The sequence below is a fragment of the Centroberyx gerrardi genome, chromosome 3 (assembly GCF_048128805.1).
Source record: "Centroberyx gerrardi isolate f3 chromosome 3, fCenGer3.hap1.cur.20231027, whole genome shotgun sequence".
Classification (NCBI taxonomy): domain Eukaryota; kingdom Metazoa; phylum Chordata; class Actinopteri; order Beryciformes; family Berycidae; genus Centroberyx; species Centroberyx gerrardi.
The window spans coordinates 2,520,912-2,541,259 of NC_135999.1; the positions used below are offsets into that span (position 1 = coordinate 2,520,912).

The following is a 20,348-nucleotide window of genomic DNA, read 5'->3' on the forward strand; positions in this document are numbered from 1 at the left end:
TTTATTAGGTACACCTCACTAATACTGGGTAGGTATCAGCTTTCAGCTCAGTGTCAACCAGCTACCAAAGTGACATCCGCCTCAAGGTTTGACGTGTTGCGTTCTGGGATGCTTTTCTGCTCACCACAGTTGTAAAGAGGTTATCTGAGTTACTGTTGCCTTTCTATCAGCTCGAACCAGTCTGGCCATTCTCCTCTGACCTCTGCCATCAACAAGGCATTTTCGCCCAGAGAACTGCCGCTCACTGGATATTTTCTCTTTTTCGGACCGTTCTCTGTAAACCCTAGAGATGGATGTGCGTGAAAATCCCAGTAGATCAGCAGTTTCTGAATTACTCAAACCAGCCCGTCTGGCACCAACAACCATGCCACGTTCAAAGTCACTTAAATCACCTTTCTTCCCCATTCTGATGCTCGGTTTGAACTTCAGCAGATCGTCTTGACCATGTCTACATGCCTAAATGCATTGAGTTGCTGCCACGTGATTGGCTGATTAGATATTTGTGTTAACAAGCAGTTGAACAGGTGTACCTAATGAAGTGGCCGGTGAGTGTATGTTAGTTTATTTGTACTTGACAGGCTTAGCAGTGGCAGCAGCAGACGTCTGTGGATGCAGGCTCTTTGGACAGTGGAAAATTATTATCTATACTAAATGCTAACAAGATGTTGTTCTATAGGTGTCATGCATTACTGTATAAAATGACTGAAGTAAATGATCCTATTCAACAAATTTCAGTCTGTGAGCCTCCAACCTCTCTAGTGCGTTAGTCTCTAGTCTGATGTGGTTTTCTGTAATACTGCAGGTAGAGACTGATAATACTTAGCAATATGGAAAGATGAGTGCACATATAGAGACTTTTAACTAAACTACATTTATCTGCAAAACAGCAGGAAGAACATTAATAATATGGGACCTTTTATGTATGACGCCTAAGATCTGATTCACACACACACACTCACGTTGGTATTCCACTGACTTACATTCATTCCTTGACCTCTTAACTGAATCCTTTACCAGTGAATATTTAATATTTAATTTATCCTAAGCATAACCAGATGTGCCCTTCTCTCACACATCTCCATAGAGGAAGAAGGGAAATTGCCGTACACACACACAACTAATTCCCAGGGGCGAGCAGCGGTGATGACTAATGTGTGTGTGAGAGAGAGAGAGAGAGAGAGAGGGGAAGGCCCTTTCCAGGACTGAACAGGCTGACTGTTTTAAGGAGCAGTGTCAGCAGTATTGGCAGGTTGGGTGGGACTGGAATAACTATAACAGTCCCAAAAGCTGCCAGGCTGATGCTCCTGCAGCATTCCAGCGTCCTGTTTGCTGCTCTGCTGTTGTCTTGAAGTTGGGAAGCTAGCTGGCCTCTTTAGACTATGATGCTCTCTATGGGCATTAAATGGCTGGTGACAGCTGCACTGAGTGAGTACTTCATAACTTATTGAACTTTTGTATTGTGATCAAATGGATCCTGAGTGAGTTCTTAATAACAGGGTGCTTGAAGTGCTTGAATTTTGAGGGGAAAAAATCAAGTCGGCTACTGGAATACCTTGAAAATAGCCCCCTTTTTTTTTCTTTCTTTTTTTTAACAAAGTGCTTAAAAAGTCCTTGAAATTCAAATGAACCACATAACGCTACCTTATATTTTGACCAAAGTTTTGTTCATTAAGTCATTATAATTAAATTGCTCAGCCGTTAGCGCGAGTTTTTAGCTGTAATTCGGCAGTAAATGTAAATAAGCAGCCGTGTGTGTCTGGCTGTGGATGGCGGAGCTGGTGAATGGATTTGTGGAGTTTGTTGGTTGTTGGTTAGCAGTTAGCTCCGCTTGCTGTTAGCAGTTAGCTCCGCTTGCTGTTAGCAGTTAGCTCCGCTTGCTGTTAGCTCCGCTTGCTGTTAGCAGTTAGCTCCGCTTGCTGTTAGCTCCGCTTGCTGTTAGCAGTTAGCTCCGCTTGCTGTTAGCTCCGCTTGCTGTTAGCAGTTAGCTCCGCTTGCTGTTAGCAGTTAGCTCGGCTTGCTGTTAGCAGTTAGCTCCGCTTGCTGTTAGCAGTTAGCTCGGCTTGCTGTTAGCAGTTAGCTCGGCTTGCTGTTAGCAGTTAGCTCCGCTTGCTGTTAGCAGTTAGCTCCGCTTGCTGTTAGCTCCGCTTGCTGTTAGCAGTTAGCTCCGCTTGCTGTTAGCTCCGCTTGCTGTTAGCAGTTAGCTCCGCTTGCTGTTAGCTCCGCTTGCTGTTAGCAGTTAGCTCCGCTTGCTGTTAGCAGTTAGCTCGGCTTGCTGTTAGCAGTTAGCTCCGCTTGCTGTTAGCAGTTAGCTCGGCTTGCTGTTAGCAGTTAGCTCCGCTTGCTGTTAGCAGTTAGCTCCGCTTGCTGTTAGCAGTTAGCTCCGCTTGCTGTTAGCAGTTAGCTCCGCTTGCTGTTAGCAGTTAGCTCCGCTTGCTGTTAGCTCCGCTTGTTAGCCGCTGAACTGCAGCAGAGCCAGCAGCCGCCGGACTTCACATCTGTTGATCCCCGCAGGACTCCACTCAGATCCGGACTGTCTAGAGAAGGTTTATGGTTTGTTTGCTGTTTGACAGGCAGGTAGGAGGCTCGGTTATCTGTGAGTGTAGCTGTGCTGTAAGTAAACAGTCTGAACTCAGCGGAGTTTTCTCTGACGGAGCTGAAAGTCCAGTTTTCATGCGGTTTGTGGTCCCGGTGTTAATCACCGACACTGTGAGAGGACATGAGTTTAGGTTTAAACCTCCAGACTAACAGACTAACTGACTAGATGTTGCAGATTTAGAAAGCCGCGTCGTGCTCTGCGCTCTGTATATTTTCCTGCTTTTTTGTCCCGTACTACGGAGGCCCTCTGGGGTCACATGGTAGAAAAAACCCCACAGATGCCTGATTCTTGTAATCCGCTCGTTGTGGGGTTTTGAGCCCTCAGCGTTGTCTGTCAGATTATATTTGTGATATTTGTTCATTTTCTCTATTGATATTGGCCATAGTCTTTGGATAGTGTGCGCAGAGCAAGTCCCATCTGTGATGATTTGAGTGAAGTCCTTGAAAATGAAAAAATAGTGCTTGAAAAAGTACTTTAAAGTCCTTGAATTTCATTTTGTAATGTCTGTATGAACCCTGTAATAACTTATTGATCTTTTGTATTGAGATACTGTTGCCTCTGTTTCATCACAGACAGGCTGGTAGTTTGTATCAAACAGTTAATTCAGTGAACAAAATGAGCAGAGAGGTTCCAGTTCCAGTCTTCACATTATCAGATTAGTTCAGGTAGGTTTACATAGTAGATGATGTGCTCTGCTTTATGAATGATTTCCTACTAATGAGACCAGACTGGCAGTGTCTCTACAGTAAGCCAGGCTGTCTCTCTGCTTCATAGTGGAACTTAAATGTGTTAAATTATTATTCTATGCACTAGATGTACACTTACATGGAGTTAGTAGGATGGTGTGCGTGTGAGTGTGTGTGTGTGTGTGTGTGTACCTCTAACACTGCTAAGGATCTACGAGCTCTCACTGTTATGTGACTGAGGAGTCATATGTGTGTGTCTTTCTCTCCGGTGAAAACTCAGCCATGCCACTCTGTGTGTCTCCTGTATATTGTGTTAACATTATACTCCAGAGTAAAACCTCACACATCCCAATATTAACCAGCAAAACATGGAACAAAAGTAGAGTCTGCCCTCTGCCAAAACTGCTGCCAAGGTGGATAACTGTATTAACAGTGTATGACTAGGTGTTGATACATTTATCCACCTTGGGAGGAGTTTTCATTGTGCAGATTTTTATTTATTCAAACAGACACAGATCTTTGTGGTGATTTACTAAAAGCAACTGATGGCAGTCTGTCTGCAGATGATGTCATGTGGTTTACAGAGGGTTGGGTGTCAGATGGCTGTCACTCAGCCAGACAGCATACCTGCTGAACATGAAAGGAATGTTGTGACTGGGTAGCGGCCATGAACTGATAACACTTAATAGCAATACAATAACTAAGCGGTCAAACAACTTCTGAAAAGACATTCATGTTGTTTTTACTGAGAACTGATAACGGGACTAACGGGAGAAATGACAACCAGGAAGTACAGCAGGCGAGGGGGTTGAACTGAGGGAGAAAATAACAACTTCAGAAGTGCATGTTGTATATTTGATGCATCTGACTCAAATTATTATTTTTTTTAATATATTTGCAGTTACAGCTGTGCTGTCAGAGGGACAGGTGTCAGGGAAGGTTGGAGAGAGCATCACTCTGCAGACTGGAGTTAGTGGACTGCAAGGTTACTATCAGACGTTCTGGTCAGATGACTTCAGCAATAGAGTCCTAGTCGACGATTATACGGGAAACCTGAAGCTAGACATCGAGAAGTTCGGAGACAGACTCCAGCTGGACAGAGGGAGCGGATCTCTCACCATCACGCACCTCAACATCAACGACACCGGAGTTTACCATGTACAGATCATTGATGGATCGTCAAAAAGACACTATCATAGTTTTAATCTAACTGTCTCAGGTAAGTAGTAAGAGACTTGAATTCTTAAAGCAACAGTTTACCCAAAGAATAATATGACCTTTAAAACTGCAAGTCAACTGACACGCTGCATACGATACTACTTTTTTTTCTCCCTCATTTCCATTTGTTTCGATGTTAATATGTCCAAGTGTTGGAATTATTGGTTGAGTATGATCATATAATCTACATTTGTTCTATTCTTATTTAAAGGAATAGAGCAAATGAGTCCATTCCCCTCCTGATCTCACAGTCTGTTGTTTCTTGTTGTCTTGTTTCACAGATGCTGATCCTGAACCACCAACCTCTGCAGCTCCACTTAGTGCTGCTGCTGCTCCCCGGACTCATCTAGCAGTCGGCCTAGCAGTCTGTTTTGCTGTTGTTGTCATAGTGCTGCTGCTGCTCTACTATGCAGTAAAACATGGCAAAATTGGAGGTAAGTATGAAGAGATTTCTGACCTTTATTTTAAACTAGAAGCTGTTCCTTTTCTCACACTGAGAAGAAAAAGTCAGTTATTGATTTTTTTTCACAGTGTTCCTCCATAGTCAACATTGTAATTTCAGTTCTGTAAGAGATTTTCATTTTCTACTCTACTTTCACCACAGCATTGTGCAATTTTACATACAGCTCTTCAAACTGACCCTGACCCCCCATTTGTGTGTGTGTGTGTGTGTGTGTGTGTGTGTGTGTGTGGTGGAGTGGGGTTGGGTGACACACAATACAAAAAGTCATAAGTACAGTTATCATCAGTTCTTCTGAAGAGCCATAGGAGAATAGTCATGAAGTCATGAAGCCATAGAAATGCATAGAAACAAACCACCAGTCGTGGCTGTGGAGCTACACTTATCATTTACCAACGTGATAAATCTGTGTTTAAAAATGTATAAAAATGTGTTTTATCGTGATATTATCGTGATATTAGCTGCATTTTATTCTGCTGCAGTAATTATAAGTGAGACGCTTGACCATCACAATTTCACAAGCTCTCCATCCAAATTATATTATTTGTTGTTGTTTACATTCTAGCAGCCAATGCCATAGGATTTGTGTCTCAGAAATAAACATAATTCTGCACAGTCAGACTTTGTTGTCGCTGAACTTTTATTTATAACATCGTATCGTGGTTGTATGGAATCGTGAACACCATGTCGCGTATCGAATCGTATTGTGAGATAAGCAGATCGTCCATCCCTACCAGCTATAGCGTCAGAACTTTCATTAGCTGTGTTCAGTCAGAAACAGGCTGCTTTTGCCAGCTTTCGGTCTCTATTGTGGTTGTTAGATTGGCTCTATAGTGAGATTGGACTAGATAGATTGGGCTCTGGCATGACACCCTTAGAAGAAGCTGGTCTTCAAAGTGAGACTTTTAATTTCAGCAGCAGTGCTAACATCTGCTTGTTGTTCATGTTTTCACTCTCTGCACAGGAAACTGTCTCTCTTCTGCCAGCAGAACAACCGTCCAGGAGAGAGTGGAGTGGTCTGATGTCAGAGTTTGACCCTCTGCTTCAGATCCACTGACCTCACTTTCCTATGGAGATGAAGCAAAGACCAGCAGTGGATTACACTGGAGTCCATCCAATGGTTCTTGCTGTTTACTTGTTTTGATCTATTTTACTGTAATATGAGATTTGCACTGAATGTACTTTTAGGTACAAACTTCAGGGCTTTGTGCAGTATGTGGCTGCTGTTATACAGTATCCTTAAAGGAGAATATTTATCCAGTGTTACAACCCGGCTCTAGGTTGGAACAAAGAAGGGGATCCACACAGAGTTCAAACTGCCAATTAAACATTTATTTCAAAATATAAGAGAAAATGGAGTGTGTCAGTCTGTGCCATCAGTAGTGGGGTGCAGGTATGGATGTGTGAGAGAAGGAGTGTGGGGTGTTGTGAGGGTGAAAAGAAGTCAGACAGACCACATGCCAGGCTAGTAGCCAGACATGTTGCCGGCCTGGTGCTTGCAACAGAATGAGAGAGAGGAGAGAACAGCCACTTTGAACACCCCAGCTCAGGTGCAATCACTTCCTCTGACGAGCCCCACTCACTCTGCCCAGCCTACCTGCGGGACAGGAAGAAAAGAAACAGCCAACAGGCAAACAGAGTGGGTGGGGTCGTCACACCAGTGATCATACACTGTTACAAACCAGGAATGTTTGTCACAATGTGATGTGAAATCTCACCGTATGTAAATAGTTTTATACTGAGAGTTGTAATAATTGTAGTAAATTTAAATGTGTAGGAAGATATTGGAGTTGGGTTGTTGCTGCCCAGCTGTGACAGTTCAACCACAGCACCTTTCAGCTCCATATGACAAATTCTATATATCACTCTCACCTGTGTGTGTATATATATATATGTATTTATATTTATTTGTCATCTCCATTTGTGATTATATTTTGCTACTTATAGCCTGATATGTCTGTAGAGACTTTGCAGTTCCAGCACAAATCTCTTAGCAAACATGTCGAGCGCCATCAGGGAGGCTCACAAGAGAATTAATTGTGCACAAATAATGTCTAAAATATTTGGATTTAGCCCTGAGGAAATACAATATGGCCCCATGTTGTGATTTTATTCTTGGATTTATATGAAAAAACGTGCTCCAAATACGTTGTTACTACTTCCAGTATGTACAGTAAACATCCAGACAGCATGTACCTATGAGAAGAATGACTCCAGTTGTTACTCTCTACTGGTCTGTATCATGTTTCCTTTCTGTAAAAGGAGGGTACAGTGTGCTGTCAAATCTACTAATAAATTCCTACTTTTGACATACACCATGTTTGTTTGATGCATTCTTATCACAATTATGGCACTCCCTTTTTTCTTTTACAAAACTAGTTCTATTTGTAGAAAGATTTACATTTAATTAGATCTTTTTGCACTGACTTAAAGAGTAATTCTGCACCCAGTTTACAAAGAGTTTCGGTCAGCTTACTGTGTAATTTAAAAAACAAGCAAGACAGTGCACATGAAGAGCGGGGAGAGGAGCGGTTTGGGGTTGACAAGAGGAATGGGGTGCAGTGTCAGTTTATGCCAGGGGTGGTTACATTTTTTACCAAATGATGTCAAATGATGTGTCTTAGGACAATTGTCTTTGAACTCGGACCCTGCATGACCAACTTGTGTAGGAGGAGAGTTATTTTTCCCCACACACAATTTGTGTTCATCAGGAGCTAAATTCAGTCAGTCAATCTATTTATCAGTCAAATCTATCAATCAGTCAAAGAAGCTGCCTCACTTCATAATCAGCGATCCTTTGCAACTGCAGTGGCTTGTCTGTAACAAAGAAAGGTTAGGTATAACTAGATTGAGCTAGCAGAGCAGTTTTTTGCATATGAGGTTTGGAATTTATTTAGTTTGCCCAGTGCTAACAAAACGGCCCTAGCTCACGTTGTATTCAGTAGTGCTTGCTCACCAACTGTTTGTATTGCAATGTGTATTTGTAACTGCAGTAATCCACGTGTGACAAAATATATTTTTTTTAGCATAACTGTTTTGGATGTGAAGTTTATTAAGTTTGGCCAATGCTACGGAAAACCTTTGGCTAACAGGCTAATATGATACTGAAAGACAGCTAACTAACATGCTAACATACTAACATACTAACATACTAACATACAAATAGAGTGAGGCAGTCCTCTTGTTTCAGTCCTTTGGGCCATAAGTCAGTCCTGCACATTTCTGCCACACCCTAACCTGGGACACACAGAGTAAATGCATAGAAAGCAACACAGAATAAACCAATTTTCTTTGTCTCATTTTTCCACAGCCATTATACTATGATATCAAAATTAATATGAGAGCGATATATTGAGGTAAATATTCTACATGTAGGGGCTTTAAGTTTATTCTTATTTAAGCATGACCAATACCTTTCCCTAACCTTAACCAAAGTTTTAGTTGCCTAAACATAACTGTTAGCACACCTTTTAAGGTGACAAACAGGAGAGAACGGTGTGTCCAACTTGTGCTATTGCCACATAATCCAGTTCATGGTGGAGGAACATAATCTTCTTCACATAATTTGTCTCCAACATGTAGTCTGCATTTCAGAGTTTGTGCTCAGTTCATGAAATTTCAAACACACAGTTAGAAATCTACAATGCTTCCAGTGAGATTTCCTGTTCCAAAGTCGCCATCAAAGTAGTTCCATTCTATTTCCATTAGAGTTAAAATCAACTTGTTTTGCTCATATTCATACAGCTCTGCTAAACATATTTACTCCACAGAAATAACAGTTGTGAAAATACAAATATGATATCTCTTCTGATTAATTACAGTCAGGGTATGAGGCATAAGTCAGCATCACAATTGCACATTTCAAACTGTGGTACATTTGCATCACTTATAAAGTAATTCATTGCAACTCTTTGTAAGATATCTTTGGGAGATAAAGCTTATAGGTTCAAAATGGGCAAAAACCTTGAAAGGGGACTCAGCAACAAGATTCCTACAGGTGAATAAATCTCGGCTATGAGAACTGATGAGAAATCCCACATCAAACTGCTTGTGAATTCAAAACAGGGCAATATCTGTGAGGAAGTGACCTGGAAATACCCCAAAAAGATCAGGCAAACACTGTAAGCACATGAGTCTGAAAACGACAAAGACGTCTCAGTTTGAACAAAGAAGAGTGGTAAACAGATAAACATGGTAAAGAGAACTCCACACACAGCTCTTGCAACACCACATGAGTTATTAGTACTGTGTTCAAGTTTGACATTTTTCCTCATGCACCTGCACTAAATCTGAATACCTACTGCATGCAAAACACAACAAAGGATTTACTTAATATTATGCTACTCTATAGCTGAAGTGAAAGATATGTGTAAACGGATTTAGCTTTCCCCTTGAATTTCCCCTTAACTTGAATGAAACTGAATGGAATGATAGTCATAGTCTGAATCTGTTCTACTCATGCTGTAGTGCAGCAACATGGTGTGCTAAACATTAATGATGACTACATGTTCTGATCTGCATGGAAATCCACATGTAATGATCCAAACAGGAATCACTTTGAATGTTATATGATGGATTATTTTCAATCAATACTCATCAGTTTCTCCACTTAAGATAAGTAACTGAGTTTATATTGTAAGTGAAGCACTGTATGTTGTTTACAGTTGATATTTGTGTCAAATCCCTCAGAGTGCTGGTGTTTAATGAAGAGCAGAAACCCCGAGTGAGAAGGACTTTCCCATGAATGACTTCCAGGTTTCATCCACTGTTCAGTTAAGACTTTACTTTCAGGGATCATTTCTATAGTTTCTGACTGGAGAAATGTGTTTCTAAAGTGTTTGGTCTCACTAACCACCATGATGAGTCGTGATATTTCCTTCAGACAGTGAAGTGGACAGTGAACTATGATTCAGTTCATATGTTCACTGTCATTGATGACTGTTCTTTGCTTCCTAGTAGAGCATTGAGGAAGGAAGTATGATCTGAGTGGCTATTTACAATATGTGGAAAGTAAATAGGTTTCACATCTTAAATAAGACATCCTTTGTAGTTTCATGTTTTTATTGGATTTAAGCTAATACTGAAACAAAACCTAAATAAGATATCTAGTATACAAACTATCAAAGCTGTGACTGTGATCAATATAAAGTGTTAACTAGTGCAGCAGGATTTGAACTCTCCTCCAGCTTGTCAGCATTGAGTTGACATTATAGTTGATGAAGCTCTGAATGGATCAGTGTTGAACTGCCTGCTCTGCATCATCAAACAGTCAAACAGCAGACTGTCAGTTGTTCCAGTTCAGTCATCAGCATCTTTATATGGAATGATTTATATTGTCAGTATAGAGTTTCGCTGCCTGCTCCTAACTAGACTCTTTGACTCTTTGAGCCAAAGCTACAGCAGTTTATTTAGAAGTTAGTTTCTGTATACTTTACTCTCAGCAGCTCCAAACAGTTTTTCATATCAAGTGATCAATCAAGTGATTATTTCTGCATTAGCTTAATTTCCCTTAAACATTAACAGGAGGTAACCAGTCTGATCACATTATTTCCTCGGTGCTCCACCAGAAAGCAAAGAACAGTTATTAAAGACTTCCAGTCTTCAGGTTGACTACTGTATGTTTCTGATGGTGTAACAGCAGTTCAACACTCATTCATTCAAAGCATCATCCAACTATAATGTCAACACAATTACTGAAGATTTTCAGGATAGTTGAAGTACCACTTCTCTTGTGGAAGCTCTTCTGATTTATCAACACTTCAGGAGTTTGTATGCAATTTGTTGGATTTGTGCTCCTTTAAATTTAGCTAAACACTTAAATATCCTGACAAACCAAAAGGGTCAAATCAAGCTTTTTCTTCTTTGTTACAACTGATTTTACCTCAGACTTCATATCATCGTAAGTAACCACTCAGATCATATTTCCTTCCTCAATGCTCCACTAGGAAGCAAAGAACAGTCATCAATGACAATGAACTGAATCATAGTTCACTGTCTGAAAGAAATATCACAACTCATCATGGTGGTTAGTGAGACCAAACACTTTAAAAACACATTTCTCCAGTCAGAAACTATAGAAATGATCCCTGAAAGTAAAGTCTTAACTGAACAGTGGATGAAACCTGGAAGTCATTCATGGGAAAGTCCTTCTCACTCGGGGTTTCTGCTCTTCATTAAACATCATCAATCTGAGGGATTTGAACCAAATATCAACTATAAACCTACAGTGATAAATTTAAAATATAAACTCAATTACTTATCTTAAGTGGAGAAACTGATGAGCGTCTATTGAAAATAATCCATTTTATAAAACAGTCATAGTAATTCCTGTTTGGATCTTTGCATGTGGATTTCCATGCAGATTAAATACTTGGATTAGAATATGTACCAAACAGCACTTACAGTCATTAATTTTCAGCACTTTTAATAGTTTATTTATATATATCTATATATATATACACAGTAGTCGATTTGAAGGGGGTGCGAGGGGATGCCATCCCCTTTGAAATAAAAATTGTCAAAAACCATCCCCCCTTTCATTCCTCTTTGTAAACCACCTATTATTGATATTTAATCATTATAGAGAATATAGCTAGCGCCTCTGGAGTTTTCAGCAAATCCGAGGGCGGGGGGACACACGCACCTGCATTACAGTTTTTTCTGATTGCTTAGGCACTATCTTTGAAACTATAGGCTATTTTTGCAAAACTCTACACACTAACCACAAAACCTTACACCAAACCAGCAAAACATTATACATCTCTTGCAAAAGCAAACAATTCTTGCAAAACTCTTCAAACTCTTTTAAAAAATTGTGTTTTTGCGTCAATACAGCACACACAAACCATCATTTGAATAAGCACATGAAGCACCAACTATGCACTGATACGCATAGCAGTTTGCAATACTGTAAAGTTTTGTCATACATGTAGTAACGTAAACACACATACAAATAAGGGGTAAAAGTTTTTTGGTTTTTTTCTTACAGTAAGAAAAAAAAAAATAACTTTTTCCCCTTATTTGTATTGATAGTGTGTTACGTTCAGAATACACATCCATACTTTACACATTTGGATACCTGTGTGTATGTGTGTTTACGTTACTGTACTACATGTATGACAAAACTTTACAGTATTGCAAACTGTTATGCCCTGCACACAAAAAAAGCAAAAGCCACAAGTGTTTTTCATTTATACTATCAGTGCGTAGTTGGTGCTTCGTGTGCTTATTCAAATGATGGTTTGTGTACTGTATTGACGCAAAAACACAATGTTTTAAAAGAGTTTGAAGAGTTTTGCAAGAATTGTTTACTTTTGCAAGAGATGTATAATGTTTTGCTGGTTTGGTGTAAGGTTTTGTGGTTAGTGTGTAGAGTTTTGCAAAAATAGCCTATAGATTCAAAGATAGTGCCTAAGCAATCAGAAAAAACTGTAAATCAAAAGCAGAAACAATGTTCACGACATCTGGATAGGATTCATTGTACAAACCATGTGGTGTATTGCAATTGGTGCAGTTGTGACAGTGCGCCACCAGATGGCACTGGTGGTCGGTTATAGAGTAGCAGGGTTAACAGTATGAGAGACAAAGAGTTACTTGACGTCACCCGAGGGTTGTATGCAATGTCTGTCAATAAAGCAGCTTTTGGATGAGATCTTAACTGCCGTAGTGAACCTGTGTTAATAAACACACGACAAAACATATCTAGCCTGTGAAGATGGTGAACTTCAAAACAGGAGAACTACTGCAAAGTAGATCGACTGTAGTACAAATAAGTTTTAGAATGTGTTTTAAAAATAAAAATAATACACTGTCATATCTCATTTATTTTGACTCATTTGCCTCATTTTCAGTCATTGTGGGTGACACTGTGTATTGAAGAAATCAGTTTCTTTTGTCTTTCTCACTCCCTTCACTCCTCACTTCACTCTCCTGTACACCCTATTTAGTGCCCTTACTATTTCCTCAGCACTCCTTACTGGCACCTTGGTCTCTGCCACTAATCATTAGCCTGAGTGTGCTCACCTGTTCAGCTCTATTTAAGCTGCTGCAGCGCTGCTCTCTCCCTCTCATTCCTTTTCGTCATGGGGCGGCAGTCAGTCCACTTCTCTGTGCATGTGGCGACCCGGTTGATTGACAGGCAAACAATAGATTTATTTTTAAGATTGTGGCTGTTAAATTATGTTTAAAATGTCAATAAAATGTCCTGCTCTAGTAAGTAAAATATTATGTTCTGAATATGTGCCATTACACTTTGTAGACACTGACTGTCATTTTGGTTCTGAGACATTGTGATCTGCTGTCAGGGCTCACTTGCTTGCACCCAGCGTTGAGTCACATTACACCCTAGTGGTTTAAGAAAGAACAGCAGGCAGCGATCTATCAGCATGAGATGACTGGAGATGTGCGCTCTGGCCATCCTGATGTCAGAATATTCACCAATCAAATTCATTGGAATGTACCCGTCACCCGCAACAGAGAGGATGGCAGAGTGTTTAACAACATGGCTGCTACTATTCCACCAAAACAGCGTTGAATCTCTCAGAAATACACATTTTAAACGGTTTAGTCTACAGGAAAAGCTTCATACCAAGCAGCTTGGCCCAGGCCCCGGACAGACCCGATATCAGCATCAAACAGCGCTCTGGTGACAGACAGAGGGAGAGCTACACCTGAGTATTCTGCAGAAGCGGGTATGAAAACAAGCACAGATCCTGTACAGACCCACGGCGCTTGTACAATTCTCAGTTCAATTCAGTTAAATGTACTGAAGCACTGCGACACTGTTATAGGATAAATAATTCCACTAACGTTACTTACCGTAATTCCTCTAATATTGGCCCGGGCCTTTATTTACCTCAACTGCAGAGGGTACCAGGCCTTTATTGGAAGCAGGCTTATATTAGAGACAGGCCTTTATTTCTAATTCCCTCTGTTTGATAAGTATATTTGCTCATATTTTAGTACGAAGCCTCCTTGTTTTCTGATCTGCTTCTGTTGGGGTTCGTTAGGTAGCCGTTTTTTTGTTACTGTGATGCATTGCGATAATTACGGTAATCGACGACGGCACGCTCCAGAGACTTCCGCCGGCCGAGCCGTCTTGTGGCACTTGTACGTTACTACAAACTACAGTTACAAACAGGAACCAGGAGTTTACCGGTGTCCACTGTTGTTTGCATGTAAGCTGAAGCTAACTGAAGCTAAAGTAGAATCTATACAGTTATATCATATCGCCGTTTATTTCGATGCATATGCGCGAGCTCAGTCCACCTGACAGCCCTCTGTTCTGTCGGCAGAGAGAGAGACACAGACAAGTATGGAGGTTTCGGTGCGCTGAGGACTTACTGTCGATGCTTTCCGGAGTTTCCCGGGGGCACGGTTCCGGCCAGTGCCAATAGCTGGGCGGCGATGTGTTCCCGGTGATCCGGCCGAGATTTCGGCGGGGGTCCCGACACCGATGAGTCACCGGGCGTCCGGGCTTGGATCGGGAGGATCAATGCAGGCCGTGGGCGCGGTGGAGAGGACAGCGGCGGAGAGAGGAGACGGACACGGTCCAGCTATATACTAGGTTTTGACCTAGTCTTGTTTCCTTTGTTTTTTTCCCCGGCCTGTATTTGAGACCGGCCTTTATACGCTCTTGATTGTTTAGTTGTGTTTCTGTTATGTCATATCTTCTTTAGTTTTCAAGTTATCCAAAATACTACCGTAGTTAAAGTTATCCTTAAATATGGTCATTTCATTTCAAGAGTGACTTGATTTTGATTTATTGTATTCATGTACATTGTTTGTTACATGTTTTTATCTCCTTTGTTTGTCTTTGTCTGCTTTTCCAGATACTGTAACTACCACTCCAAATCATCTGCTTCATCAACCCATGTGTGTCGGTTTTGTTTTTTCCTATTGTGTGTTAAATAAATCACCATTCACTGACTTCATCTGAGCTTCCTCATTCATATAGGCTACTGGCATTCTAACTGATGCCCCCTGATGATAGTCACCAGCCAATCCTAACCAGCCATTCCTAAATCCTATTTGTGACATGAAATTGCTATCGCCCAGGTTGCATAGCATTATGGGCAAATTTTTACTCTGTTAAGTTCCAGTTAATAATATTACTGAACCCAGGGGTGCTGCTAGAAATACTGGGGTCCTGACAAGATGTCCCACTGGCCCCCCCCACCACAATCTGTTACTTAGTACAGTGACAGCAGTTGCTGAGAGGTTCGCTCTGTGGGCGGTGCTACAGTTTGGGCAGGTAGGAGCTGGGCAGCAGGTGGGGATGACTGACAGCTTGGATTTCATCTGAGATTGTGTCACTGCTTTGTTTCTGAGCATTAGAAGCGCGAACGCAAACAAGTTTAAAAATGCAAGTATAACCCCCTTGACTTGACATTACTCCTATATTAACCTCTCTGCATTGGATGTGCAGAGACGGATTGGCCATCTGGAAGTTCTGGAGAAGTCCAGAACGGCCGCTTATGTTATATTGATGAGGCTTGACAACCTAGTTCCACTGTGAATAGAACTTTACTGGTTACTCGTGCAACATACAGCCACATGCTAATTCAGCCCAGTACAACAACAACGTCACATTTCCCAACTTCGGTATTACGTACATCCTGAACTACGGGTATCAACAAGGCACAAAAGCCTAATACATTACATCCCCCCTTTTTTAACACTATTTTTTTTTTTTTTACATACATGAGGGTCTGTTTATTTTGTTAAGCTTGACAACTACAAACATGTCTTATTTCAAACATAAGATTTACCACAGCATTTTACACACTGTACATGTTGCAAACTGCTAATTGCATATAGCCTTCGCTTAGATGACCCTGTAACTCAAAACCTCTTGAACCATCTTAAACAGAAAAGCAAGTCACTTTCAATGTCATATGGATATACTCAACCTATTCTCTGTATCTAACAAGTAGTCTTACTTGTCTACCAGATCTGGTTTGATATGAGAGTGTTTCATATTGTTCATCAGGTGTCTCTTTTTGGCCTGCAACAACTGTGTGCTCAGCTGAACGTGTGTGTGTTGCATGTTTGTCTCTTGTGTCACAGTCTTTCATCCCAGAGTCTATGTTCAGGTAGATGTCCTGTTCATTTGTAGATTGAAAGGTTTTCTCATCTGTTTTCCGCAGATACTTTCTGTTTCTCCTGTACAGTCTCCCATCTGGTGTGCGAACCACAAAAGATCGCGGTTGCTCATGTTTGTGCAGGACCACGGCTGGCTGCCATGTCTCTCCTCTTTGTACCCTGACATTTTCTCCCACTTGCAGGTCAGACAGTCTCCTTGTTTGCCTGTCGAAGTAGAGTTTTTGCTTCTCCTGCTTGTCTCTCAACTGCCTGCGTACCTGGACAGTTCCCTCTGGAGTGAGCAGTGAGGTTGAGGTTGGCAGTTTTCCTTTTAGCCGCTGTCCCATCAGCAACTGTGCTGGTGATAATCCTACACCTTCCAGTGGTGTGTTGCGATACTCCAACAGTGAAATGTAGGGGTCACCATTATTACACTCTGATTTTTTCAGCAGATTTTTAATAGTCTGTACTGTTCTTTCTGCTTGACCATTCGACTGGGCGTGACTGGGACTAGACGTGGTGTGCCTGCATTCCCAGCTTTCTGCAAAGTCTTTGAACTCAGCACTGGCATACTGAGGACCATTATCCGAGATGACAACATCAGGAATGCCATGCCTTGCAAACATCGATTTCATTGCAACTATGACACTGCTACTGGTGGTGTCTTAGTGATTTCCGGGAACTTTGAGAAATAGTCCACACATAGCAGAAACTCAGATCCTCTGTAGTGAAAGAGATCGGTCCCTACTTTCTCCCACGGTCTGTCTGGTATTCTCGGATTGCTGTTTCTGTTCTCATTACAAATGGTACACTGAGATACCATCTCCTCAATGTGTAAAGACATGTGTGGCCAATACAGAATGTCTCTGGCTCTTTCTTTGCACTTAACAAAAAAAGTGTGACTCGTGGATTTTGTTAAGCATTTCTTGTCTCAGCTGATGTGGAACAATGAGCTTTGCTGCTTTGAACATCAGCTCAGATGTGTGGGTGATTTCATCCCTAAATGTCCAATAGGGCTGAATTTCTTTTGGTACTGCACTTGGCCATCCCCTTAATGTAATGTCTTTCAGTAGCTGCATTTCAGGGTCCTCTGCTGTTGCTTTTCTGAACTTGTACAGTTTTTCCTCTGAAATAGATAGCTGAGGTGTAATCATGTTCACCTCTAATTCTTTCTCCAGCAGACCTTCTTTCTGGTCTTTGAGGAATGCTCGACTTAACGTGTCTGCAATATGAAGTTCCTTGCCTGGCCGATAGGTGACTTTAAGGCTGTATCTTTGCAGCCTAAGCAGCATCCTCTGCAGCCTCATAGGAGCTTGGTGTAAAGGCTTTTTAAAGATACTCTCAAGCGGCTTGTGGTCACTCTCAACATGAATGTCTTTTCCATAAACATACTGATGGAATTTCTCACATCCGTAAACAATAGCAAGTAGCTCTTTTTCAATTTGTGCATACCTACGCTGACAGTCAGTGAGTACCCTTGACCCATAAGCTACAGATTGTCCTTCCTGCAGTATGACTGCTCCGATGCCTTCTGAGCTGGCATCTACTGACAGTGTGATTGGTTTGTTGACATCATAAGACTTCAGAGTTGGAGCGTTGGTGACCAGCTGTTTAAGATGTTCAAAACTCCTCTGTTGTGTTTCCTCCCAGTGCCACTCTGTGTCACCTTCAAGCAGCTTCCTTAATGGAGCACTGATGTCTGACAAGTTAGGTATGAACTTGGCGAGATACTGGATCATCCTCATGAACCTCAGAAATTCCTGTCTGTTCTGTGGCGGTAGTAGCTGTGTCACTGCTCTCACTTTTTCCTCATCCGGTCTCAGTCCACTGGTGCTGAGTGTGTGTCCGATGTATTTGATTTCTTTTGTCCTGATAAAGCACTTGTTTTTGTTAAGTTTCAGGTTGTACTCCCTTGCTCTCTCCAACAACTTCTTCAGCCTGTGGTCATGCTCTTCCATGGAGTCTCCCCAAACAAGCAAGTCATTGATGATGTTTACAACACCATCTAGACCTTCAATCATCTGCGCGATAGCCCTCTGAAACACCTCTGGCACCGATGAAATCCCAAACGGCAAACGTAGGAATCTGTATCTTTCTATGGTGGTGTTAAAGGTGCACAGCTTTGAGCTTTCAGCATCAAGCTTTATCTGCCAAAAACCGTGATTAGCGTCAAGCACAGAAAAGTACTTTGCATGTGGCATACGGGAAACTACTTCCTCAACAGTGAGCAATGGGTAGTGCTCCCGTTTGATAGCTTGATTCAAGTCTTTTGGATCCATGCAGATACAGATTTTCTTGGGTGTGACCACAGTTACCATACTATTAACCCACTCTGTTGGCTCAATCTGCCTTGCAATTACTCCCAATTTTTCCATGCGTTGTAGTTCCTCAACTACTCTGTCCCTGAGTGCTACTGGAATCCCCCTGGGAGCATGCACGACGGGTGTAACTGTGTGGTCAATCTGTATATGGTGCTGACCAGGTATGCAACCTAGTCCATTGAAGAGATCATCATAGTCTTTAAGAATGTCATTCTCCTTTCCAACATCATGCATTCTCTTTACTAAGCCTAGTTTCAAACAAGTGTCTCCTCCCAGTATAGCTGGAACATCTTGTGTGATTTCAAACACAATGTTGTGCTTTTGGCCCTGGTACTCACATGTTAGTGCTCTCTTGCCCAGTGGTGCTATCTTATGGCCAAAGAAAGCAACGAGTTTGCTTTTACTCGCCCTGAGCCTGCCTCTAACATCAAGTGCATTCAATGTTTTAACTGACATTGCATTGCAGTCTGCGCCTGTGTCCAGTTTAAAAGTCACAACTTTCTTATTTATTCTCAAGCTTTCAGTCCATTTTTCTTCCTCAGATTCTGTCTCTGCAGACTCCATCATCCTCATGTATATTGAACAAAAATATAAACGCAACACTTTTGTTTTTGCTCCCATTTTTCATGAGTTGAAATAAAAGATCTAAGACTTTTTCTATGCACACAAAAGGCTTATTTCTCTCAAATTTTGTTTACAAATTTGTTTAAATCCGTGTTAAATCCGTGTTAAATCCGTGTTAAATCCGTGTTAAATCCGTGTTCTCTGCTTATTTTTCAAGTACAAGTTTGTTTACATCCCTGTTACTGAGCATTTCTCCTTTGCCCAGAATTTCTCTCAAATGATTTTCTCATATGAACTGTAACCAAGTAAAATCTTGAAAATTGTTGCATGTTGCTTTTATATTTTTGGTCAGTTTAGAATAATATCATATTATTATGATACTACTTGGTATTGTGATACACCTTGGCTGGTATAGTATCGTGAGGTAAGATTAAAGGAATAGTTCACCCAAAATGAAAATTCAGTCATCATCTACTCACCCCCATGCCACAAGATTTTAAATCGGTAGAAATAGCCTACTGTTTTGTATTTAATCGTCAAATTCAATTAGTGAGCACCCATATTAATGTTTGATGTCATGATAATAATGAAAAATGCCATAATATGTGCCATTTTAACTATAAATGCTGCATGTATTACACTGTGCAGAATACATACAGAACAGAGACTTAAGATGGGGATACACCACACAACTTTTAAAATCCTAACCTGGGAAAAGACTGGGCGTATACACTAACCGACTGGTTTCTGCAGATTTTTTACGACGACTGAAAAACTGGGGATCACACACTTAACGACTACGCCAGATGAGGGATCACACACTACTCGACTTGTCACTGCAACTGAACCAAACTGAACGCACCAAACTCACATGAAAACACGAGCTCTCGCGGTACACTACGAGATGCCGGTAGCAAAGCATAGATATAAATTCACATTATACATTTTTATGGGTACTAGAGCTTGCTGTTGTTGTTGCGCCACCATCTGCATGGAATAAAGGAAGAAACAGTCCGTGTATTTTTTGGCCATTCTATTTTCTTTTCAGAAACAGAAAATAAAAAATTGAAAACGAATGATGATTTAATTTTCATTTCAAAATCCATCCAAGTAGACAAGGCATTGTCCGTTTTCTTGGTGAGAAACGGCAGATACAAAATATACAAAGGACTTGATTTTCCTTTTCTCCTTTGTAAAGCAGAAAATAAAATAACAAAAATTAAAAAAAAAGCCTATTTTGGGATTGCAACCTGAACATAGAGCTGTGCGTCTTTCAGCATCATCAAGGCCTGGAAAGCGGAAAGGAGAGAGAGAGAAGCAGAGAGGGAGGAAAATAGAATTACCAAAAAATACACAGATCCAGAACGCATTTACATAAAGGTGTAGAAGGGCAGACGTAGCAGTATGGACCGCAGAGGAGC

The 20,348-nt window shown here is 41.1% G+C and overlaps 1 protein-coding gene, 1 non-coding gene and 1 pseudogene across 2 annotated transcripts; 2 read left to right on the forward strand and 1 right to left on the reverse strand.

Annotated features, from left to right (window-relative positions):
* Positions 1-1,364: 1,364 nt before the first annotated feature.
* Positions 1,365-6,154, forward strand: LOC144542746 (uncharacterized). Its single transcript, XM_078289834.1, has 4 exons — positions 1,365-1,425; positions 4,184-4,501; positions 4,782-4,934; positions 5,925-6,154. Exons 1-4 carry the CDS (start codon positions 1,380-1,382, stop codon positions 5,993-5,995), a joined length of 588 nt encoding a protein of 195 aa, XP_078145960.1. The 5' UTR covers positions 1,365-1,379; the 3' UTR covers positions 5,996-6,154.
* A 3,581-nt stretch (positions 6,155-9,735) lies between these two features.
* Positions 9,736-9,951, forward strand: LOC139911802 (small nucleolar RNA U3). The gene has a single exon (XR_011784640.1). It is a non-coding gene; the product is annotated as a small nucleolar RNA U3 (small nucleolar RNA).
* A 915-nt stretch (positions 9,952-10,866) lies between these two features.
* Positions 10,867-11,062, reverse strand: LOC144538531 (small nucleolar RNA U3; annotated as a pseudogene).
* Between the last annotated feature and the right edge of the window lie 9,286 nt (positions 11,063-20,348).